Source organism: Natator depressus, chromosome 27 (assembly GCF_965152275.1).
Source record: "Natator depressus isolate rNatDep1 chromosome 27, rNatDep2.hap1, whole genome shotgun sequence".
In the NCBI taxonomy this organism is placed as follows: Eukaryota; Metazoa; Chordata; order Testudines; family Cheloniidae; genus Natator; species Natator depressus.
Window position 1 is genome coordinate 10,957,449 of NC_134260.1, and position 23,263 is coordinate 10,980,711.

General features: G+C 56.1%; 3 protein-coding genes across 8 annotated transcripts; 2 read left to right on the top strand and 1 right to left on the bottom strand.

Moving 5' to 3' along the window:
* Window positions 1-1,683: 1,683 nt before the first annotated feature.
* Window positions 1,684-8,201, top strand: SCRN2 (secernin 2). Of its 6 annotated transcripts, none has more exons than XM_074940440.1 (10): window positions 1,684-1,816; window positions 2,570-2,687; window positions 3,076-3,250; window positions 3,410-3,591; window positions 3,896-4,095; window positions 4,718-4,933; window positions 5,247-5,412; window positions 6,095-6,275; window positions 6,624-6,793; window positions 7,483-8,201. In XM_074940440.1, the coding sequence occupies exons 3-9, from the start codon at window positions 3,077-3,079 to the stop codon at window positions 6,780-6,782; spliced, it is 1,278 nt and encodes a 425-aa protein (XP_074796541.1). In that variant the 5' UTR covers window positions 1,684-1,816; window positions 2,570-2,687; window position 3,076; the 3' UTR covers window positions 6,783-6,793; window positions 7,483-8,201. The 6 variants fall into 6 exon arrangements, with proteins under 6 accessions (XP_074796541.1, XP_074796537.1, XP_074796539.1 ...); XM_074940436.1 differs by having other exon boundaries at window positions 1,690-1,816; window positions 3,072-3,250; XM_074940438.1 differs by having other exon boundaries at window positions 1,690-1,816; window positions 3,072-3,250; window positions 7,544-8,201.
* On the bottom strand, window positions 8,159-14,918 carry LRRC46 (leucine rich repeat containing 46). Its single transcript, XM_074940394.1, has 9 exons — window positions 14,913-14,918; window positions 14,824-14,881; window positions 14,463-14,565; window positions 13,875-13,983; window positions 12,690-12,736; window positions 12,058-12,167; window positions 10,390-10,459; window positions 9,021-9,196; window positions 8,159-8,650 (listed from the first exon to the last, which is right to left on the bottom strand). The coding sequence occupies exons 1-9, from the start codon at window positions 14,916-14,918 to the stop codon at window positions 8,280-8,282; spliced, it is 1,050 nt and encodes a 349-aa protein (XP_074796495.1). The 3' UTR covers window positions 8,159-8,279.
* Window positions 14,919-15,672: 754 nt separating this feature from the next.
* MRPL10 (mitochondrial ribosomal protein L10) lies at window positions 15,673-22,560 on the top strand. Its single transcript, XM_074940999.1, has 5 exons — window positions 15,673-15,762; window positions 17,821-17,987; window positions 19,125-19,289; window positions 20,335-20,479; window positions 21,669-22,560. Exons 1-5 carry the CDS (start codon window positions 15,720-15,722, stop codon window positions 21,938-21,940), a joined length of 792 nt encoding a protein of 263 aa, XP_074797100.1. The 5' UTR covers window positions 15,673-15,719; the 3' UTR covers window positions 21,941-22,560.
* The last annotated feature ends 703 nt before the right edge of the window (window positions 22,561-23,263 follow it).

The window sequence follows — 23,263 nt, forward strand, 5'->3', positions numbered from 1 at the left end:
TCTTCCCCTCGACTCTTCAGATGGGGGCTCCGGCCAGGACAGCTGGCCTCGCCAACCCCAGCAACCGCAGCCCAGCCAAAGCCTGGGTGACTCCCAGAGTGCCCCTAGTCCCCATAAGATTGGGGAGAGGGGTAGCAGGAAGCAGGTCACCCACCCCCAGATGCCCTTTGACCTGGCAGGTCATGGACCCCCAGGCCAGATCTGGCTGACTCCTACATCTCTCTATCGGCCCATTGCAACATTAAAGATGCTTTGGATGAATCAGGACTGACCAGCGTGTTATGACCCCCAGAGAGTGGGGAGGTGGGAGCCTGGGGCCCTGTCCCTGAATTGTAGATTGCAGCCCCCCTTCCCCTCATTACCCACAAGATGGGTCTGGAGGAGACCTGAGCAGAGATTGCACCATCTCTCCCCCACACACCCCTTCCCCAAGGCAGAACCACTCGGGGATCCCACAGTTGGGCCCTGCGTGGGGCTAGGCCTGCTGCATTGACCTCAAAGAGGGCCAGCAATCAGGGAGCAGCTTTGTCTCCCGCTGCAGCCCTGGCAGGCGTTTCCGGCCTAGGACGCGGAGCTGATGCCGGAGGGAACCTGAGCCTGGCAGAACTGGTCCGCGAGCAGGGGACCCTGGGATGAAGCAACAGGAGCACGTGCAGGGAGTCGGCCAAGGAGCGAGTGACTCCCAACTCTCCGGGGAGTGTCTCTCTCACTTTCTCCACCCTCTCTCCTCCTCGCCCTCTTGTTTGTCATCCTCTGGCCACTTTCCCGCCTTCCCTGGGCCCCGGTCAGGCCTGCCGTAGGAGGGCGCCGTTCCCATCCGGTCTCCAAGCGGACCCGGCAGGGATTTCACCCAGGGTGTGTGTTACGAAGCAGGTGTCAGCTGGCTAGGAGGCGGGCGTGACAAGCGAGTGTAACTTGCATGCACTGATCTGGGGCATGCATGACGCGTGCGACCGACCCTGGAGAGGTGTGCGGGGGAGCGAAAGGGGTGAGACAGGAAAAGCAAATGACACAAGGGAGTAAGAGAAAACAGGTCTCTCTGGCAGGTGCAACTGCCCTGACCTCACAAAGGCAAAACAAGGAGTTGGCTGGAAAATAGATTTAAGCTAAGAGGGACCATCCCTGCCCTGTTAGCTGGGGACCCCCATTCAGTCCATGAGGGTGTTAGCTACGGGACTCCATTCAGTCCTAAATGGGGATATTAGCTGGGGGACCCCCATTCAGTCCATGAGGGTGTTAGCTACGGGACTGCATTCAGTCCTAAATGGGGATATTAGCTGGGGGACACCATTCAGTCCATGAAGGTGTTAGCTAGGGGACCCCATTCATTTCCCAAAGGGGGTGTTAGCTCGGGGACCCCCATTCAGTCCATGAGGGTGTTAGCTAGGGGACCCCATTCATTTCCCAAAGGGGGTGTTAGCTAGGGGACCCCATATTCAGTCCATGGGGGGGGCGTTAGGGGAATCCCAGCCAGTCCGTAGCCTGGGTTCCTCCGGAGCGGCGGTAGCGGCTGATCCGGTCCAGGAGGAGCAGGGCTGGCTCGGGTGCAAGGGCGCCTCCTAGCGGTGCGGTTAGCTCCAGCTCCGGGCCGGCCCAGCCCGGGGTGACTCCTGGTGTGTCCCCGGTTCAAGTCCCGCACGCGGAAGGCAGGAAACGGCGCTGCTCCCCCAGCTCCCCGGGCCGGTGCTCAGCCCAGCTCCGCCCCGCTCCTGCCTTAGCAGCCTCCGGCCACAGGGCGCCGCCGCTGCCAGCTCCGAGCCGCGGAAGGTCCCGGCGGCGGGGGGCGCAGAGCCCGGAGCGGAGGCAGGCTGGACAGGTGCGGAGACCCCCCCCCCAGGCCCGTGCAATGTAGGGGAGGGGGTGCGGGGAGACCCCCCCCAGGCCCGTGCAATGCGGGCATGGGGGAGGGGGTGCGGGGAGAACCCCCCCAGGCCGTGCAATGTGGGGGAGGGGGTGCAGGAGACCCCCCCCAGGCCCGTGCAATGCGGGCATGGGGGAGACCTCTAGGCCAGTCACCGTGCAATGTTGGGGGGAGGTGCGGGGCGACCCCTAGGCCCGTGCAATTCGGGGCTGGGGGTCGGGAGTAAGAGAGAAAAGAAGCAGGGGGGGAGGGCTGCAGAGAGGGAGATACGGCTGAGCCATGGGCATGCTGTGGCCAGTGGGCCCTGCTGTCCCTGGGCTTGGGTCTGGGTGGATGGGGGTGGCCCCTAGTGCATCTCTGCTCTGACAGTTTAATCTCAAATGTCTTTAATCCCAGTCAAAATAGCCTTTGTTTTTTGGTCCCGGCTGGCCTGGATTCAGCCCGTCTGCCTGAGGGCCTCTCCCCTCCAGCCCCTGTTGGCAAAGGGCGGCCGGGGGGCAGCAGGGCTGTGATGGGGGTAGCTCCACGCAGGGGATCAAATCCCCTTTCGCAGCTGAGCGGGGGACAAGCTCGCTTGTCCACAGGCCTGTTGGGCTGAGCTCCTGGGCCCCCCCGTCACTGGGAGCTGGGATGTTTTGTGCCTCCCTTAGGTCTGCAGCAGGGACCCCGAACCTTCCTTCTAATCCTCAGCCGGTGTTTCCTTTCCAGAGCTGTGGAGGAATAAGCTGCCCAGGCCTCTCCGCTGGGTTCAGCTCCTCTGACCACAGGTCCCGCAGGCCCAAGGTCCTGGAGGGGGGTGTTGGCCGGACTCGGTGTCCAGTTGCGAGTGAGTTCTGCAGCTGGGGGTGTCTACAGTCGGATGTTGTGGCGCCCGCGGGGCTGGAGGGGGTGACCCAGCTCATGGGGACATGACGTCATCCGGGGCAGGAGAAGTCCCCAGCCGCCCTGAGCGCGGCTGGCCTGTTCACGGGCGCTCACCCGCCCTGGGCCAGCGCATCACGGCGTAATTGCCGGCCGCAGCGGGCGGCTTTGGAATCAGTGCGAGGCGACTGGGTGGGTGAACAGGGTAGGGGGATGCCCTGGGACTCCTCTGTGACAGGTGCTGATGGCTCCCAGCTGCTGGCCTGCTCCAGCGCGGGGCAGGGAAACCCACTTGAGAAATGGCTGAGACGGGGTGACCCCGACTCACCTTGTCTCTTCCTCTTCCTAGCTAGGATGGCCGAGCAGAACCGCCCTGTGCCCTCCTCCTGCGACTGCTTCGTCGCCCTCCCTCCCGCCACCGCCTCCCGGGCCGTGATCTTTGGCAAAAATTCAGACCGGCCTAGAGATGAGGTCCAGGAAGTTGTCTATCTCCCTGCTGCAACCTATGCCAGGGGGGCAAAGCTCAAGGTGAGAGGACCATGTGCCAGAGTGGGGGGCAGAGCTTGGGACCCAGTTTTGGGTGGAAAAGACAGGGATCTGAGCCCCTGTATTAAGGAGAGGGAGTCCCCTTTCTTGAAGGTCCACAACCCAGTCGTCTGTGCTTTCTTCCCCCTGCCCTGCTTCTAGTGTACGTACATAGAGGTCGAGCAGGCAGAGAGGACCCATGCGGTGATCCTGAGCCGCCCCGCCTGGCTGTGGGGCGCTGAGATGGGAGCCAATGAGCACGGCGTCTGCATTGGGAATGAAGGGGTGTGGACCAAGGAGCCTGTTAGGGAGGAGGAGGCCCTGCTGGGCATGGACTTGGTCAGGTGAGAGTTGCTGGGCGGGCGTGGGAGACGGGTGCTATGTCGTGTCACCGCCCCCCTGATCAGCTGGACGTGTTGAGTCCAACCCCCTCTGTTGGGCTGTGATCTGATATTCTGAGCTGCCCGGCTCAGTCCTGGGGCAGCTGCCTGCTGCCCACGCTTGTTTGCCTCCCTCTCACACCCCCGCAGTTCTGTGGATGTGCTGGGGCGATCCTCTGGGCTTGTGCCTGGAGAAGGGCAGAGCGCAGATCCATGGCTCCCCCCCCCCCACCAAACCCCCTCTTCAAAGCTGCTCTGTTTGCCGCAGGCTGGGTTTGGAGCGGGGCAGCTCGGCTCACGAAGCCCTGCAGGCCATCACGGCTTTGCTGGAGCGCTACGGCCAGGGCGGCAGCTGCAAGGAGGAGCCGACCCCTTTCGTTTATCACAACACCTTTCTGCTGGCGGACCGGAGCGAAGCCTGGGTGCTGGAGACAGCCGGCCGGTACTGGGCAGCCCAGAGGATCCGAGGTGAGCAGTGTGAATACCCGGGGCGGCAGAAGTCCTGGATATACTGGAAGTGGGGCGTCAGGGAGCTCTGTTCCTGCAGTCCCAGCTTGTCCCAGAAGGAGGTGCTGTAGGGGAGCTGCTGGTCCAGCCTCAGCAGGGATAGTGTCTGCACAGGGATGGATGGAAGAAAAGTTCCACTGGGAGACGATCTGGGGTGTAGGGGCCTGGACAGCTCAGATAAATGTGGGGCCTTTCACCTCTTGCCGACCAGTCCTAGTCCGGCCGAGGCTGCTGGTTACCAAACTTTGTTCCCATCTGCTGCTGCTTTGGCGGCCTGTGTGATGAGTTTGGTGGGTCTCAACCCAGTTCGTCTCACAGCCACCCCCAGCCCCCTTGTTTGTGATGCCAGCAAAAAGGCCAAGGATTGAGCAGGCCACGGCGGCGACGTGACTCTTGTTTTATTCTCACGCCTCAAGAGGTGTCTCTCTGGGTCGGGCGGTTTCCTGGACGCTTGCCCTACTCCTGCCTGTGCTGATGGGTGGATAGAGGTGTCAGGTCTTGGGAAGGGCCCCGGGCTGGGAGCCCTTATGGCTACTATCCCTCCAGTACAGTCCCTCTTCACCAAAGCCACGTCTTGTTGCAGAAGGGACCCGGAATATCTCCAACCAGCTGAGCATCGGCACGGATATCACCGCCGAGCACGCGGGGCTGAGGCGCCACGCCCAGAGCCAGGGCTGGTGGAGCGGGGACGGGGAGTTCAGCTTCAGCAAGGTCTTCTCTCTGACCCACCAGCCCGTGCGGATGGAGGCGGCCAAGGCCCGGTTCTGCGCTGGCAAGGAGCTGCTGCAGCAGCATGCAGGTGGGTGCGGCGGGTGGGGCTGTGCCAACGTGGTGCCTCATCCCGGTACCATCCACGGGAAGGATCGAAGCCAGTCTCCTGGTGCACAGTGTCTCCCTGGCCAATGGGATGGGAGCAGTTGGTTGGCAGCGGAAGCACCTAGCAATCAGGAGAGGCAGGGTCCTGGGTCATCCAGCAACCACTTGGTCTCATCTCATTGGCCACAAATATGGTGACCTGACCTGCTGCTGGTCGATGGGAAGCATGAACCGGTCCCCCACCCAGTGGTTACTTGCCCATTGATCTTCCATCTCTTCCCCCCTGGTGTTGCTAGGCCGCATCACGGTGGAGACCATCATGGACATCCTGCGGGACAAGGCCAGTGGGATCTGCGTGGACTCGGAGGGCTTCCGCACCACGGGGAGCATGGTGTCCATCCTCCCCCAGGACCCCGCCTTGCCCTGCGTGCATTTCTTCACAGCCACGCCCGACCCCTCCAGGTTAGTACCAGTGCTGCCCAAGGGGCCCTGGCTCCGGGCTGTCGGAGGAGGCTGGGAGAAGACAGTGTGTGAAAATTAAACAGACCCGTTGTGTCTAAGGTGCGGAGGGTCCTCAACCACCAGCAACTTCCCCGAGGATGCTTGGCCCGGGGCAGGATTGGGCCCTCTGTTTGCACATTAACATCATGAGAGCCTTTGAACCAGGAGCCCTTTCCGTCCTGTTTAGCCCTTTGCCCGGCAGCAACGAAACCATCTGCTGAGTGCCCGTTGCAGATGTCCGAGGGGGATCCCGGGCGGAGACTGACATGGGATTGTTTCAGTGAGAAGCCAGGGCTCCACCCTGAGAGTGCTCAGCGCATGGGAAGTCACTGGGAGCTCAGGGATCGAGATTTAAATGGGGAACCCGACAGCGTCCCAGCCGAGTCATCTACGCTACCCTAATAGCATCCGGCCCCATTGCCCCGGGGCGCCCCCAGCTCTGCTGCAGAGCAGACTTTTGGCTCAACCCTGGCAGTGCTACTGTCCTGCTATTCGCTTCCCCTGTGGGCATGAGCTGCTCAGGACGCAGATCCCTGGCAACCTCTGGCCGAAACCCACTTTGCCGGGGAACGTCTCAGCAAGGATGTTGTGGGGCTGCAGAGACACCCCTAACAGTCTCTGCTCCCGTCTCCTGCCCGGGCAGGTCCGTATTCAAGCCCTTCATCTTCGTCGCCAACGTGACTCCAGTCCTAAAGGCAATGTCTCCGAGCTTTGGTGACAAGGACCCTGTCCAGAAGGTCCCTCGATTCCAGAGCAGAGTTGATCGGAGACATGAGCTCTACCAGGCACATCAGGCAGCACTGGGTCTCATGGAGACTAGCCAGGTAACTGAGTGCCCTGGGCTCGTACCCTGGGGTTCTGCTTCCCTCTCAAATGCTGAGCGAGGCTCCTGATGGCCTCGCCTGGCGCTAACTGCCCATCACCCCAGCCCTGGGAGCTTTCCCGGGGGCTCTAGGGTTCTCTCTTGGGAGCCAGTTGGGCTGCAGAGCTCCCAGCAGTACAGTGGGAGGACTGGGGTTGGGCTGTCTGAGATCAGCGGGGTGTTTCTGAGAGGTGGAGTGGATGGAATTAGACTCTGGACTCACTCAGGATCTATACCATCCCCATGAGCAGTGGCTTAGGCTGTATGTGTCTCTTACATCTCTCTCTTCTCCACTGACCCTGTGCAACAGGAGCAAGGCCAGAAGCTCCAGCAAACCATGCAGGATCTGGAGAGGCAGGGCCTGGAGGCCATGAAGGAAATCCTGGCCGGTGGTATCACTCTTGACCCGGAGGAGCTGGCTGACCTCTTGTTTGACTGTGTGGACACGGAAATCAAGTTCTACAAATAAACCCGAGGCAGGTGGGTTTCAGAGTGGGTGGGTAGGGGAAGGAGAAAGATGCTGCAGAGTTCATAGTTTGTGGGCTGCACCCCTCTGGGCTCTATTGGGGGGACCCCTCTATTTTGCCTGGTGCTCCCTGACTGCAGGTCCATTTTGGGGTATTGTCCGCACTGGCTCCCCCCTTGCCTCTGTGCTCATTAACATCCCTGTCCTAGACAGAGCCGCTCTGGGCTGTGGCCTGGAATGAAATGGAGCAAAGGCTCATGGGAAACAGTGTGGCATTGCCCCATGCCCAGTATCCACGTGAAAGGCACAACGTTGTGGTCTAATACCTGTCCCTAAGGGCAGGGTCTGTGTGCCACGGGCTGGGAGAGTGTCAGCCTGGAACAGCTCCATTTATTTATGGGATCGGGGAAGCACGTCACAGAGGGGTTACATTGATCAATCACTGGGATCTCGATGGCCTCCTCTTGGGAACCTGAAGCTCCTTCATCCTTAACAGAGATATATGGCCAGTAGAGACTACAGGGTCCACCATGCAACAGAACTGGGTTGCTCAAAGCAAGGCAGAGCATTGCATTCTGGGACTTGGGGTCTTCTTATGCTCCACCATCATAAAAAGGAGAATAGGTGTGGCTGAGCCATGGTCCACCTTGTGGCCAGCCCCGGCTGCTGGTGAAAAGACACCCTTCCTCTTGGTTTGTTTCAGAGCCTTGCCTGGCCTACCCTGTCTGGAAGTTGCTTGCTTCTCTCCCCTGCTTTCCTTTCAGCATGGAGCATTTCAAAGGAACAGGAGAACCTTAATTCCTGCTGCTGCTGCCCCGTCTGCTCCAATCCTGATTCTTAACCTCACATCCGATCGCTGCCATTCTCTCCGGCTGCGTTAACTGGACTGGAAGTGGCTTTGCACCACCGGGATTATTGCTCTGGCATGGTGCCCTTTCTGGACCCTCCGCCTGGCATTTCCCAGCCTGTAGCTGTGGACAGCCCTCCCCTGGAATGGGCGCCTGCCACTCCTTTCAATTTGCATGAGTTGTCACTCCCATGAAGAGTCCGGAGCTTCAGCAGCTTGAACAGGCCAGCTGTCCTGAGCCAGACTCCGTGGGACTGGGAAGGGGAGAGCCTCAGCTAGCTAGATGGAGCTGAATTTGGTGGCTGGGTTACCAGGGCCCACCTTGCTTCTTCCTAAGAGGAAACACTGCCTAATGGTTAGAGCACAGGACAGCTGGGTTCTCTCAGACTCACCTAGGGACCTCGTTCGGGTCACTTTCCCCTTCCGTAGCAGGGGGATGATCCCCACCTACCTGGCCCGTACAGAGCTGGGATGCTGTGCAGGGCTAACCCCACCCCCGCCAGGGAGCGCAGGACAGAAGCCCACAGGCAGACAGACTGAGGTGGAATAAAGAGGTTTTACGTTTCAATCACAAATGCCACTGTGCTGTTTTGTCGGGGCCGGCGCGGTCAGTCCCCCGTGCGCCTTTGCAGCGGGGGCTGGCTTGGCATCAGTCATTTCTTTGTTGCTCTGGCTGCAGTTTTAACCGTGGTGGAAGCTTCCCCTTTCAGGGGCTTGAGGCGGGCCCTGCTCCCATGCTTGCTCTGCCCGCCAGTGCGTGGGGTGCCAGACCTCGTAGAGCCTCCTGACTTGGGTTTGGGCTCAAGCAGCCCAGGGGCTGGCGATCTCCCTCCTGCAGCTCCCTCCTCCGCTGGGCTAGGTGCCAGGCGGCCCTCCTGGCTTCCTGGGCACAGATGTCCTGGCAGCTGCATCAGTCTCTGGCGCTCTGTGAGCTCCTCCAGCCGGGCCTGGTGTTCGCTCAGCGCCTCCTGCCTCCTCCTCTGGGAGCGGCCAGCCAGCTCCTGGTGGAGACCCATAAAGAACTCTGCGCAGAGGAGAGGGGGAAAAGTTAGAGCAAATCCCCCTCTGCAGCCAGCAGACCAGCACGTGGGGCAGGCTCATTAAACTGGCTCCTGTATGTTACGGCACAGCGTGCCCCTGGTGGTGACAGGGGACCATGGTGTGTCTAGCCCTCAGCTAGGATCCTGCAAAGTGCTGCAGAGCGGAGGGGTTTTCCCCATCTTTGGAAGGTGAGGACTGTCAGATCAGCCCCTTTCACCAGCACCGATATTCATGCACACAGCCCAACCCTGTTGTCATGCCCGTGCAAATCCAGGGGCAGGTGACTTCATCTGGATTTACCCATGTGTACCAAGAGCAGATCCGGTCATGGCTGACAGCAGCAGCTTGATCACCTTTGTCTGCACAGAAAGGACCAGTCAGCTCAGGGACATCATCATCTTCCTCAGAGTCACTGTCATCAGAAGCTCCCTCCTCTTCCTCCTCCTCCGCTGGGCCAGGGTCCCTCCAGCTGGGGATAAGCTGGGTGTCCAACTTCATGAGATGGGGCAAGGCCCCGAGCAACAACTCTCTGGAAAGGCCAAAACAATATTGTCCCTTCCATCCCTGAGGATCCCACAGTGCTTTGACCACACCCACACACTGGCTCATGTGAAGCGTTGCTGCAATGCAGCTACCTCTGGGGTGGAACACAGCAGCGAACAGGGATAACTCCATATAACAGGTTTGGGCAGAAAGTGACAATTCTGCTATCCAGTTGAAATTGCAGATCGGGGAAGAATTTAGGGAGGCCAAAGGGAATGACTCAAGTTGGCATTTAGGGAGGACACCCGTTTAACCTGGGCTCCTGCAAAATATGCCGTGGGGTCTTTAGTGACCTGGAGAGGGTAAGATGGAGATATAGCCCCCCGCACCCCCCCAGCACCACCATGAGGCACTGGGTCAGAACTCACAGGGGAAATAATGTGCCACCCCCAGCTCTGACATGGGAGCTGCTATAGGGGGCAGGCCTCACCAGCTGGCCACCACTGGGTGCAGGGAGCCTTTAAAGATCTCAACTTGCTGGAAGGCAGAGCAGCAGACGAGTGCAGGTGGCGCAAACCAAACAAAAGAGAGGAGGGTTAACTCAGACAAGCATAACCTGGGGCTGTAAATATAAATGCCGGGCAGGGTGAGGCAAGGGTCAAACGACCTCAGAGCCCAGGGCAGGAAGAGACTATTTGCATTTTGATAGAAACACAAAAATCACACAACAATAAGCCAACAGAAAACAACTCATGGAAGGAAGGAGCCGCTCGCCAACTGTCACCACTCAATCCCTGGGCTTGTTCACTATCTCCCTTGCCCCTGCATCTCGGTATAGGGGGAGCCCTTTGGGGGCACAGTCTTGCCCTCAACTCGGTGCATTGTGGCCCACATGCTCCAAGGTATTTAGGCTCCAGACTTCCACTGATTTCAGTGGCAGTTTGGACCCTAAATAGCTTAGTGGATCTGGGCCTATCTAAATAACCCCACTCCTTGCAATGCTTAAGTGTATCCTTAGAGGGTCTCCAGTTGAAGGTATACAGCTAGCCTGACCCTGTTTAGCAATCCCCAGCTTGCACTGGAGACAGTTGTATAAGAGAAGCAGGATTAGGTGCTTGGGTCCAGATCCTCAAAGGTATTTAGGTGCCTAACTCCCACTGGGGTTATCTTTGAGGAGCTGGGCTTTAGTTCTCGCCCATGAGACTCAAAGGAGGGGAGATTTCGCACACTCGCTCTCACCTGTAGCCATTTTGGCTGGTGCATCTGTTTCCTGAAAAGTTCAGGATGCGGAGGCTCCAGGGCAGCTCATCTGCACAGACCAAAGGGAAGAAAGAAGATGAGGTAGCAAATCTGAGCTCTGGCTGCTAAGTAAGCGGATGAGCTGTTAGGTTGCAGGTCCAATGAAACCCTCCACCCCTCTCTGCTCTGGAGCTCTCTGAAGCCTCACAATACCCCCTGGAGGTAGGGGAGTATCAATCCCCTTTCACCACGGAGGAAACTGGGGCACAGCGGTGACTTTCTCAAAAATCACACAGCCATTGTGTGATAGAACCCAGGAGTCCAGATTCCCAATATCCTGCTACTACATTGTTAAGCTTAAAAAACCCAGGTTCCCTTGCTCAGTTCTCCCTGCCACAAACTAGAGGCCAATCTGGACGTGCTTTTCGCACATCGGTGCATATTACTAGAGGCCTGCTTTGGACGGAAGAGATACATTGTAGGAGAGCATTTCTGCCCAGAGAGTGTTTCATTCCACACTTTTCCCTGGGAATATGGATTTGTCATTAATCTGCGTGTAGCTTTGTTTTTGAAAAGCAGAGCGCATGGGAAATGGCTACTGTGCCTAAGAGTTAGACAGACACACTACCGGCCATGGCCGTCTCTTATCCGCTTCCTGCCCAAATGAAACTGAAAAGAAACTTTAAGCTCGCTCTGATTCAGCAAAGTACGTGCTCAGGTTCGTTGAAGTCAATGGGACTGAAAAACACATGCTTTGGTTCTCTGCTGAGTCAGAGCTTTAACAGGACACAAAATGTAAACGAGGCCCTGGAGTTCATGGGAAAATGTGACGGCCTATTGGGCTGTAGCTTAGAAACCCGGCCAAGATTAGACGATGTCATAGGACTGTTGGAACGTGATGTGGCATGTTAGCTGGATTCACAACAGCATAAAGAATTCCTTCCCTCGAACACACACTTCTTGCTTTTTAAAGAAGCTGCTCTTTTGGCAGGAGACACACGTGCGGCATGTGCTATTCCCATGTCGGTGTGGTATCACTGCTCGTGTTGTTGCTATGTGTGGTGCACAAAATAGGGAGTTAACCGAAGGCAAGAGAATGGCTGCTGCTCTCGCAGAGGAGGCAAATATTTGTCAAACGGAAAAGAGACTCATTAGGGAAAGAAATGGGAGTGTGGTGATTAAAGCAGAGCACTTGAGACCAGAACTCCTGGGTCCTATTCTCAAGTCAGGGAAGGACAGTAGTCTGGTGGTTAGCATAGGGCACTGGTAAGCAGAACTCCTGGATCCTATTCCCAAGTCTGGGAGGGAGAGTGTATTAGTGGTTAGAGCAGGGCAGCGGTAATCAGCACTCCTGGGTCCGATACCCAGATCTGCCACGGACTCACTGTGTGACCTCAAGCAAGTGGCTTTCAGTGCCTTGTACATGGTGATAGGATCTGACCATTCCAGCACACAGGGTGAGAGTCGTAGTTTATTCCTGCTTTGGCATCCTTGGCTGGACAAGGGTAGGGACGTGCCCAGTTATCAATAACGGCAACATTCCACGAGGGGTCCACCCTCAAAGTGTGTTAAGAGCAATGAGGAATAAGCAGGAGGAGGCACGGAAGAGCAGCCAATTGCGTGCGTCTGAGCCTGTCCAACGGAGGCTGCTGCCTGCACCGCTCCTACCAGGGTCCAGTGTCTCGATCCGGTTCTGCGACAGGTCCAGGAACTGCAGGTCCTGGAGGTCTTGGAGGTTCTCCACTGCACGGATGCGGTTTCCAGCCAGCGAGAGGAACCTGCAGGGCGGGAGGAGTGGGGGTGGAAGAAGCTGTGTCAGTGAATGCAAAGGGGAACCACAGAGGCTGGGGACTTCCACAGCGGGAACTATATCTATCAAACCTGCATTGTGCTCTTGTGCGAAGCGAGACGGAGCTTGTACTGATCTCAAAGGACCTGCTCCAATTCCCACTGAAGTCAATGGCAAAACCGCCATTGCCTTCGGTGGGAATGAAAGGAGGTCAAAGGGCAGACATAGTAATGTCTCTAAAGCAGAAGCATTTAGTTGGGATGCGTGCCTGAAAATTTACAACCAAAGGGCAAAGTCCTGTGTGACAGAGAACCGGGGCCAAGTTCTTAGGGTTAAACTGCCATGAGGCTGCTGATGTCACTAACTACACCCAATCCTCACTCCTCCCTGAGGAAAAGCCGGTGTTTTCGTCTGATTGCCGTGCCTGCGTTTGGGAAATTCACCCCCCACTAAAACTGCGTTTACACACGCTCTCTGTACAGCTAATCATGTCATTAAGAGCCCTACTTACCGGAGGTTGGGAAGGCAGCTGAGATTCTCAATGGTCTCAATTTGGTTCTGAAAAATGAAAGGATTTCTTGACTAAATGAAGACAAACAACGGCACTTCATGTGTTCACAGTGCTGAACAAATATTAACTAGCCCTCGGGGCTCCCCGGGCAGTTAGCTGGGCAAGTATTATTTTATAGATGAGGGAAGCTAGGTTGATAGAAGAATTCTTCCGTCGACCTAGCACTGTCTACACCAGGGATTAGGTTGGCATAGCTACATCTCACAAGGGGTTGATTTCTCACACCTCTGAGAGACGAAGCTATAGCGATGTAAGTTACCAGTGCAAACCAGTCCCAAGACCCCAATCCTGCAATCAGAGCTGCACAAATGGATCCCAAAATCAATGGGCTCTGTAACGGGGCAGCACGCAGGGATCCCATTGCAGGCATGGGGCCTGTACATGTACATGACCTTAGCCAGATTTGCCAGATGGCTGAAGGCAGAGCACCACTCTGTTATTTATTAATCCAAAGGGAGCTCTTTTAAAGGTCAAAGACTGTAAGATTGTTAAAACCTGAAATGTTCTTATTATCGGTGTAACTTAGATGGTTAAATTCCTGATTCTTCTTCCATAGTTTAGATCATCAAAAGCAAAAGAATTAAAGATCAGATTTGCTTTTCCTTGGTTTTAAGTCATTTGTTTATTTTTTGTGATCACTTGTCTCTCAGAGTGGAAGGCCCCTAGTCATTGTGACTTTTGTTAATTGTGTCTGTCTGGATATATTCACTTCTGGCTTTCAAGCCCTGACACAAGGCTGTGATGGTTAGGTGGCCATTGCTATAGGGAAATGTTTAAATCAAAACACAAAACTGTGTTCAGTGATTTTTTTTTAATATTTCATAAACTTTTCTATTAATAGTACATATTTAAAAAAATAAAATCTGGGCCTAACACACCTGCCATTGTCTCTGTTTCTCACCCTCGGGGTGTCCCTCCCCAACACACAGCATTCTCGAGCAATTGCTTGCCAAAGGAAAGAGTCTGATCTTATTTCAAAGCCAAACTATGTTCTTGCTTACAGTGGAATTTACTGTGATGTGCAAAGAGAGTTTGGCTGCTGTGAAAAACCAGAGCTGATTTCCAGGGGGTGCTATCTCCCAGCCTGAGAGACAGATCAGGTAAAGAGCATGCTAAGTGCTTTACCTGTTGCAGGTAGAGACTGCGGACCTCTCTCAGACCCTGCAGGTTGCTGATAGCGCAAATGTTCTCCCTGTCCAAACGGATGGTGAGCAGAGACGCCAAGGCCTTGGATCTATGGAGAAAGGCGTTCAGAACAATTCTGTGTAGCCAAATTGCGGGTGTTGCTGGACTCCAAGAGCAAAGGCGATCCTTCCGAGAGCCCCTTCACAATGAAGGATTGCAGGCTGCTGGGAGAGCAATGTCAGTTCCCTGTAATAAAGCTACAACTTTATTTTAACCTGCTGGGTCGTGGCAGGAGCAAAGCAACCGGATGCGCTTAGTAATTAGGGTGATCTCCCATTACTGTGTGTGTCTCAAGTCACTACCTCCGTGCCTCCGTTTCCCCATCTGTAAAATGGGGATAATAATGCTGCCATCCTTTGAAAAATCCTTTGCAACCTACTGATGAAAAGTGCTATGTAAAAGCTAGGGAGTATCATTCCATCTCCCTTCCCATCTGCTAGGTTCTAGGGTGCCCACCCATCCCCCATTTCAAGGGACTCCCCTTCTTTGATCCCTCACATCCCATTTCAGCAGCGATCAGACACTCACATGCTCTCTGGGGTCTCTTTTTCTGCGGGGCAGGACAGGTTCCTCCGGGCGATGAGAGAGTTGGTGATGCTCCTCCCTTCCCCTGCCGGGCTCTGCTGAAGGTCTGGAAGCAAACACAGGGATCCACATTTCCTTGGGGCCCCTGATCCTGCTCTCAGCAATGTCAATTGGAGTTTGGCCTTGGACTGCATTGGGAGCAGCCCTTGGTTAAACACGGTGAAAAACTCCTGACCGTGCTATATATGGCGGGGGGGACACCCCCCCCATCTGCACCCCTGCATGCAACCTCCTCTCACCCACAGCCCCTCCAGGGCAACGGTGCTCTGCTGCAGAGGGCGATCCCATTGCACGGGCCACTCACCCCTGGGCCTGGCCTCTGGTGAGTTCGCCAGCCTGAAGAGGGAGGGGACACGTGGCCCCTGTACCCCAGTCCCCACCTCAGCAGGCCACAGTCATAGAAATGGGGATGGGGGGGAGGCGCTGCTCAGGGTCACTCTGCCGCTCTGTGTGACGGCAGGGCAGTGAGGACAGGGCCCGAGACAGGAGCCACCAGGAAGGGGCGGGGGGGCAGAGCCGGGGCCGGGGGGGGATCCCCGGGAGAGGGCGGGGGGGGCAGAGCCGGGGCCGGGGGGGGATCCTAGGGAGGAGGCCGGGGGGGCAGAGCCGGGGCCGGGGGGGATCCCCGGGAGGGGGCGGGGGGGGCAGAGCTGGGCCGGGGGGGATCCCCGGGAGGGGGTGGGGGGGCAGAGCCTGGGCCGGGGGGGGATCCCCGGGAAGTTGCGGGGGGGGCGGGCAGAGCTGGGCCGGGGGGGGATCCTAGGGAGGAGGCCGGGGGGGGCAGAGCCGGGGCCGGGGGGGGGATCCCCGGGAGGGGGCGGGGGGGGCAGAGCCGGGGCCGGGGGGGGATCCCCGGGAAGTTGCGGGGGGGGCGGGCAGAGCTGGGCCGGGGGGGGATCCCGGGACGGGGCTGGGGGGGATCCCAGGGAAGGGGCGGGGGGGGCAGAGCCTGGGCGGGGGGGGCAGAGTCGGGGGCTCCCCGGGAAGGGCCGGGCAGGCGGCGGGGGATACGCGCAGCGCGTGCCCGTTGCTAGGAGACAGGCGCTTCCGGGGGCTCCCGGGGCGGGCAGGCTCCCCCTGCCGGCCTGGGGGGCGCTGGCAGCCTCGCGCGCCCGGCCCCTTGAACTCCCCCCGCCCAGCCCCGCGCGGCAGGCGGTCCTCCAGCTTCCCACAACCCCCCTCGGCTTCTTCCCGGCTAAGATGGCGGCCGCGGCTTTGTGCTGCCGGGGGCCTTGCAGGACGGGTAAGGACCCTCCCCCCCGGGCCCGCCGACCCCAGCAACTGCCCCCGGCCACAGAGACTTGCCCACCCCTCTGACAGCCCCTGTCCCAGGAGGGTCCCCCCCTTCTGAACCCTCCCCCAGAGACCCCCCTCCCCCCTCTGAACCCCCCAGAGATTCCCCCACCCCCGGAGACCCCCAGCAGGACCCCCCTCCCCCTCTGAATCTCCCCCCAGAGATCCCCCACCCCTGACACCCCCAGAGACCCTACAGCAGGGCCCCCTCCCCCCTCTGAACCCCTCAGAGATCCCCCAGCAGGGCCCCCTCCCCCCTCTGAACCCTCCCAGAATTTCTCCCACCCTGACACCCCCAGAGACCCCACAGCAGGGCTCCCCTTCCCCCTCTGAACCCCTCCAGAGATTCCTCCACCCCTGAAGACCCTCAGCAAGGCCCCCTTCCCCTCTGAACTCCCCAGAGATCCCCCACCACTGACACCCCCAGAGACCCCCTAAGAGGGCCCCCCTCCCCTCTGAACCCCCCCCAGAGATCTCCCACCCTGACACCCCCAGCAGGGCCCCTCTGAACCTCCCCCCAGAGATCCCCCCTGACGCCCCCAGAGACCCCACAGTAGGGCCCCCCTCCCCTCTGAACCCTCCAGAGATCCCCACCCCTTGACACCCACAGAGACCCCTAGCATCACCCCACCTCTCTGAAGCCCTATCCCTAGTATTGCCCCCCCACACCCTGCTGAACAGCCCCTCCCCCCCAAGAGATTCCCCCTTCTCTCTGGATCCCCCCCAGCATTGCTCCTCACCCTTCTGACACCGCCAGAGACCCCCAGCATCACCTCTATCTTTCTGAACCCCCACCCCCAGCATTGCCCCAGTAACTCCCCTCACTCCTCTGACAACTCCCTCCCCGCAAGCTCCAGTGACTGTCCCCACCCATGGGGGACTCCCTGTATCCCAGTAGCCCCCATGCAGTTACAGCCTTATAGATCTGGGGAGAGCCTGCACCTGATGAGTTGCTGGGTCTGGGATAGAGATGAGTCTGAGCTGATCTCTTTGCCCGCCCCCCTCCTCTTTTCCTCCCCCCTGTAAATCCAAACTTGGCATTTCACAGTTATTGCTGCAGTGGGTCCTGATCTTCCAAACCTCATATGACCCCTGCTCACTCCCCTGCCCCCAAATTTCAGATCTGGGTCAGAACTTTGCATCTTGGGCTGGTCAGTTACTGAAACGCCTCTGCAGTCTGTAATGGCAGGGCCAGGCTGAACTTATCCCTTATGGGGGTCCTGTTAAACATCCCAGGTCACAGTCCAACTTGGGATCAAAGGCCCAGGAGCTGAGGTGCATTTAACTACGGCAGAATTTCGGCAGAAAAGGACCTAGGGGTTACAGTGGACGAGAAGCTGGATATGAGTCAACAGTGTGCCCTTGTTGCCAAGAAGTCAATGGCATTTTGGGATGTATAAGTAGGGGCATTGCCAGCAGATCGAGGGACGTGATCGTTCCCCTCTATTCGACATTGGTGAGGCCTCATCTGGAGTACTGTGTCCAGTTTTGGGCCCCACACTACAAGAAGGATGTGGAAAAATTGGAAAGCGTCCAGCGGAGGGCAACAAAAATGATTAGGGGACTGGAACACATGACTTATGAGGAGAGGCTGAGGGAACTGGGATTGTTTAGTCTGCGGAAGAGAAGAATGAGGGGGGATTTGATAGCTGCTTTCAACTACCTGAAAGGGGGTTCCAAAGAGGATGGATCTAGACTGTTCTTGATGGTAGCTGATGACAGAACAAGGAGTAATGGTCTCAAGTTGCAGTGGGGGAGGTTTAGGTCGGATATTAGGAAAATCTTTTTCACTAGGAGGGTGAAATGCGTTACCTAGGGAGGTGGTGGAATCTCCTTCCTTAGATATTTTAAAGGTCAGGCTTGACAAAGCCCTGGCTGGGATGATTTAATTGGGGATCGGTCCTGCTTTGAGCAGGGGGTTGGACTAGATGACCTCCTGAGGTCCCTTCCAACCCTGATATTCTATGATTCTATGAACTACATCGTTCTTTTTTCTTTCCTGCACCAGGCTGGCTGCCCACCCTGCAGATCGTCCGCCATGCCAAGTCAGTCACTCGTCACTGGAAAGCGATGCACTTTGAGCGGCAGAAACTGATGGCGGTGACGGAATACATCGCCCCCAAACCGGCCATCCCAGAGAAGTGCGTCACTCCCTACATCAGAGCAATCAAGGAGGTAAGCGCTGAGCAAGGGGCTGAAGCACTTGTACAGCGAGCAGCTCTGGTCTTGCACAGAAACCTTGTAGATTTAGCCTGTGTCTACCCTGCGCCTGGGAGCAAGTCTCTAGGCCCGGGTTTAGATGCTTGGTCTTTGGGGCCCACCTGGGCGTGCTAAAAGTAGCTGCGTAGATGATGCTTTGACGTTGCGTCTCAAGCCCCCAGTGCCCCCAGGCTTGAGACCCCAAGCCCCAGCCTACGTAGCCTTTTAGCATCCTAGTTTGAGCCCTGCTAGCCCAAATCTCTGGCCCAGGGCTGGGAGGCTCGCTTCCAGATGCAGGGTAGACACACCCTTATGGGCGCTGGGGATTCGTGGCTCTAGGAAACCTTCTCATGTTATAGTTGGATTTCCCTTTCTTGTCCTTGCTGCTGTTGGGTCTGGACTTTCCTTTTGTTGCTCTGTTGTTGTTTTTTCTACCAGCCTCTTGAGTGATAGGTCTCCCTCAAAGCCTCTATCTCCCATATTTCTCAGCATTTCTACATCCCTTCGGCTTTAAGGTCTGATCGGCCCTTCCGCTCGCTGCATGCCTGATTCATCAGTGGTGGTGGGTATCCCAATCACGCCTGCTGAAGCATTTATGAGCTGGAGATGTTTGGCATCTCTCAGATCAGGCCTTATGCCCATGCTGTCTCTCTGGAGCTGGCCTCTTCAACCTTTGCATTCTGCTCTTTCCCGTCTTGGCTCTTCGTTTGTGAAGGACCCAATCCAGCTCCTCGCTAAGTTAACAGCCTGTTGATGTCAGTGGGTGCAGGATCAGACCCCTAGTTCACATGATACTATGGGCTAGTAGCTAAAATGGGGAACAGGGAGTCAGGATTCCTTGGTTCTATTCCTGGCCCTGCCACTCGCTCTGTGTATGACCATGGGGCAGTCACTGAATCTCTGTCTCTCAGTTCTCCCGTTTGTAAACTGGGGATGGTGCCCACATCTGCGAAGCACTTTGAGGTTTTTGGATGACTGGAGCTCTCTAAAGGCGGAGTTCTTTTGCTTAACGGCTCTCTCTGCACAGGCTTCGGGGTGGCCCCCCGGTTTCCCCCAGATCTAGGCTTTGACAGTTGTGGGTAAAAAATATGGCTCTCCTTCTCCCTCTCCCAGGAGAATGGCTATGCAAAGCTGTTACGCCGGCAAGTGACGGAGACGTTCCGGGACAGTAAAATGATCGCCGTGTGTCAGCACAACTTTATGCCCAGCGAGGAAATGCTGCTCATGAAACACCGCCTCAGGAAGCACAACATCCATGTCAAGTTCTTCCCTAATGAGGTACAGCCAGAGCTGCCTGGCAGCTAAATCCAACGCAGCAGGCTGCTCCTATTGGAGCGAGGTTTAGTTCTTAAGGGCTTGTGGCAAAGCCAGTGCGTGACTGTGCCCCTAGACTGCCAAAAAAAGGGGGGAGTGGAGGTTATTGTGCGCCCTTTGTTGTGTTTTCTGGATTTGTTATGTGTATTTAAAAAAAGACCCTCATCTGGAGTTAAGTGCCGTCTACATCAAAGCACCAGATGGGCTAAGATAGTGGAGGTTGGCTTCTAGGGCAAACAAATGGTTGGCCAAAAAAAGATGAACCTTGCATTGTCCTGACGATCGGTGTGCTCTGGCACACCATGAGAAGGAGCGTGTTCCACCGGGACCTTGCACCAGAATGCCTTGCCCACAGCTCAACATCTAGCTTGGCTCTCTTGATGTTTCCTAGGGAGTGGGGAGATCTGAGGCAGCTGGGTCCCAAACCATGGAGGGCTTCGGACTGGTTCCCACCTGCTCCTGAATGCAGTTGTTTTCAAGTGCAGTGCACTGCACACAAGTATAACATGCTCATTCTGGCCTTTCCCACTAAATAGTCTTCTGCATTTCAGCGCTAGGTGAGGCTTCTAAGCAGCTGTCAGCACACGATCTCTTCATTCATTTACTGGAGGATGTAAGCTTTCCCTCCTCTGCCTCTTTCTGGAACACCAAGCGTGTTAAACACACTGCCATGCCATGTGACTATGAGCACTGCAGAGGGAATGTCAGAAAAACATCTGGCTACTGGGGAACTGATGGTGCTGGCCACTTGGTCTAAATGAATCCAATTTCAAGGTGGTTTTGTGCTGAAAATTCTGGTTAATGGGTGTCTGGAATCTGCTGGTCTCAGATCTCGAAGAGGGCCCAGGTCTGTTCTCATCTGGGCAGATAAAGGGCTTAATTTGAATATGGAGCTCCTGAAACGAATGTCCCTGTGGTGCTTTGAAGATGGCTTCAGCCTTTTTGTGATAAATTAACTGAGATCTCTCTCTCCTTATTACCTCACATACTGTTTGCCTCCCTCTTTCAGATCGTGAGACCCTACCTTTCAGTATCCAAATACAAGAACCTCCTTCCTCTCTTTGTGGGCTGCAGTCTCATGTTAGTGAGCCCAGAAATCAAGGCGAAGGAAATGTTGCGAATCCTGAAGAACGTGCCACAGATAAGCCTCCTAGGTAAGGAGTCTCCCTCAATCAGGCCAATCTGTTGGATCAACCTCCTTGGAGAGCATCAGATACTGTTATTTATATTACAGGGGTGTCTCAAGGTGCTAACTGATGTTAGGGCCCTTTTGCGGCAGGTGCTGTACATACACTTAGTGAGAGGCAGCCCCTGCCTCAAAGAGTTTATGATCAAAAGAGAAAGGGTGGGTGGAGTAAACAGGCCGAGGGAAAACCATGGCATCGCTCTGAGTAAACTACTACTGCCAGGGTTGGCAATAGAAGCTGTGTCCCGCCTGGTAGTTCAGTGCCCTGTCTGGTGGCCCACATGACCTCTCGATGCATCTGCAAGGGGAAAGTTTCTGTCTCTAGGTGGTTGGCCTGGGTATCTTTGGCACAGCTGCTTTGCCCTCTGTCCCCAGCAGGTGCAAGAGGAGTTTGTGTTAACTCAGTCCAGTGGCAGCCCGGCTGGTGCAGCTCCCTGATGGCAGAAGGCTGGAGGGAATTGCTCCTTGGGTCTCATGGACCCGTGACTGTACAAAGAGGTCTCTGCAGAAGAGAACAACTTTGAACCAGGCTTGCAAACAGTGACACTGAAATATGTTTAACTGGGCATGTGGGGCGGTTTACTGGACGGCTGAAGAGGCTGGAGCTCTTTAGGTCACTGGTTGAAATTCAGTCCAGGATGGGAGCGATCCAAAGCCCTGACCACCTCATGACTGCTAGGGGGATGAATTGGTCTGAGTGCAGGTGCTCACATCACATTAGCATGCCCCCTCCCGCCTTTGTTGGCAGAGTTGGAGACCAGGATCACGCTCCCCTTGAAGTGACCCCCTTCAAGTCAGGTCTGAGTCACTTTGGCAGGGAAGCTCGCACTGCTGCTACCTGCTTTCTAGGTCCTGTCTACTGAACTGAGCGCAGGGCTAGGAGCCAGGAACTCCCTGGTTCTTTTCCTGACTTTGTCACTGATTTGCTGCCAGACTTCGAGCAAATCATATCACCTTTTCCCTTCCCCCTCTGCAAAGAAGGCAACACGGTCTCCAGGGTTGTAAATCCAGCAGCTGTCACCAGCATTAAACTCGCATAACCAAGCACCTTCATAACACACCCATGGAAAATAAGAGATCCCTGGCTCTCTTTCCAGCTTTTGCATTGTAGCCAGTATCTTGCACTCAGCCGTGTCTGCTCCTCTCTTGTCTTTCAGGTGCCTGTATTGACAACACCATCCTAAGCAACCAGGGGGTCGTAAACTACTCCAAGCTGCCCGCTATGGAAATCATCCAGGGGCAAGTGGTGGGCACTCTTTCTCTCTTGGCATCCCAGACATGTGCTCTCCTGCATCACAGCCCTGTGCACCTCACGGCTTTGCTGGACCAGTACATCAAAGAGCAAAGTGGTGGAGCTGGGGAGACTGATGGGAAGGCAGGGGAAGGCCAGGCTGAGTTGGGGCCTGCCAAGAGTTCTGTGGGCCTTTGATGCCAGGTCCCTGGCACCCTGTGTATTAACCACATCCTGTACATAGAGGCTTATAGCAGGGAGCTTGTTCCTGTCAGTTTCATCTCAGGTGGGTGGGGATTAGTGGGAGAGGCCAATTGCCTGTCTAAGCCAACAACAGAATTAGCAGGAAAAAGATCCTAGAGGACTAACCTGTCAGACTGGTGCTAATGCAATGTGCTACTGTTTGGGGGTGGAGTCTGCAAGGTGGGTCCAGTCCCCCCGTTTCTCAGCCTGGACATGCGAACCTGTTCCTCCCTCCACTTTCTGTAATACCCCCTCTCGTCAGTTGGTAATGCCACTGATGGATCATCCCGAGCCTTCCTCAGTGGGAAGGATTGTTCTGTGATGTGGGGAGTGGAGCGGACGCTGTTTGTAGTAGCGCATGCTTTCCAACCACCACCAATTCAGCTGTGAGAATCACTTGCTCTGGGGGGCCAGAAAGCACATGGGGAAATTCAGAGTACCTCTCTCAATTAGGGGAACAGAAAGGCAGCCACCTCTAGGGTGGAAGGCACCAACTGTTTAACAACACACAGTAACACTCCTCTACAGTTTTAAGACAGGAAGTGAAGAAGACACTGAAACAGCAGGCTATGCTCGGGACACAGAACGGAGGGATATGCCTTCACGGCAGCTGGAAAGTGTAATTCCCAGTGCGGGCAGATGTACACACGTTAGCTCTGCTTAAGCTCCCCCCTAAATATAGCACTGGGTCCACCGTGGTTCGAGTTAGCCGCCTGTATATAGTCTCACCCAACCCCCTTGGTTGTACTCAAGTGGCTAGTCCGTGCGGCTGTGACCACACTGCTATTTTTAGGTGCTAGCTTGAGCAGAGCTAGTGCACGTACGTCTGCCCCAGCAGGGTATTATATCTCCCAGCTGCTCTGTCGACGTCCCCTTCGTGGTTAACCCTAGAGCAGGATGGACATTTTCTATGGAGACATCTTTGCGGACGGAAAATGGCTTTTATTTATTTTTTTTGTAAAACAGAATTTCTCGGGGGAGGAACGGGGCATCTGTTCTTGTTAAACTGTGAAAGATTTTGGAGTCTTCAATTATATCCTGCAAATATTTTAAGACCAATCTTTTTTGTGTTGGAAACATTTTACCGAGGAGGAAAAAAAGGGAAGGGAAAGGAAAGGTGCTCAGCTTTAGCTAACAGCTCTGTTCTTTCAGATGGGGCCCAACGGTAGAGAGCTTGACTATCCTGCTTATTTTTCTCAGATGGGCTGCCCCTGCCTGTCCTCCCCCGGGGTGAACCTCCTGCTTCTCTCTCATCTGTGCTTCAGTCCGGCACAGAAG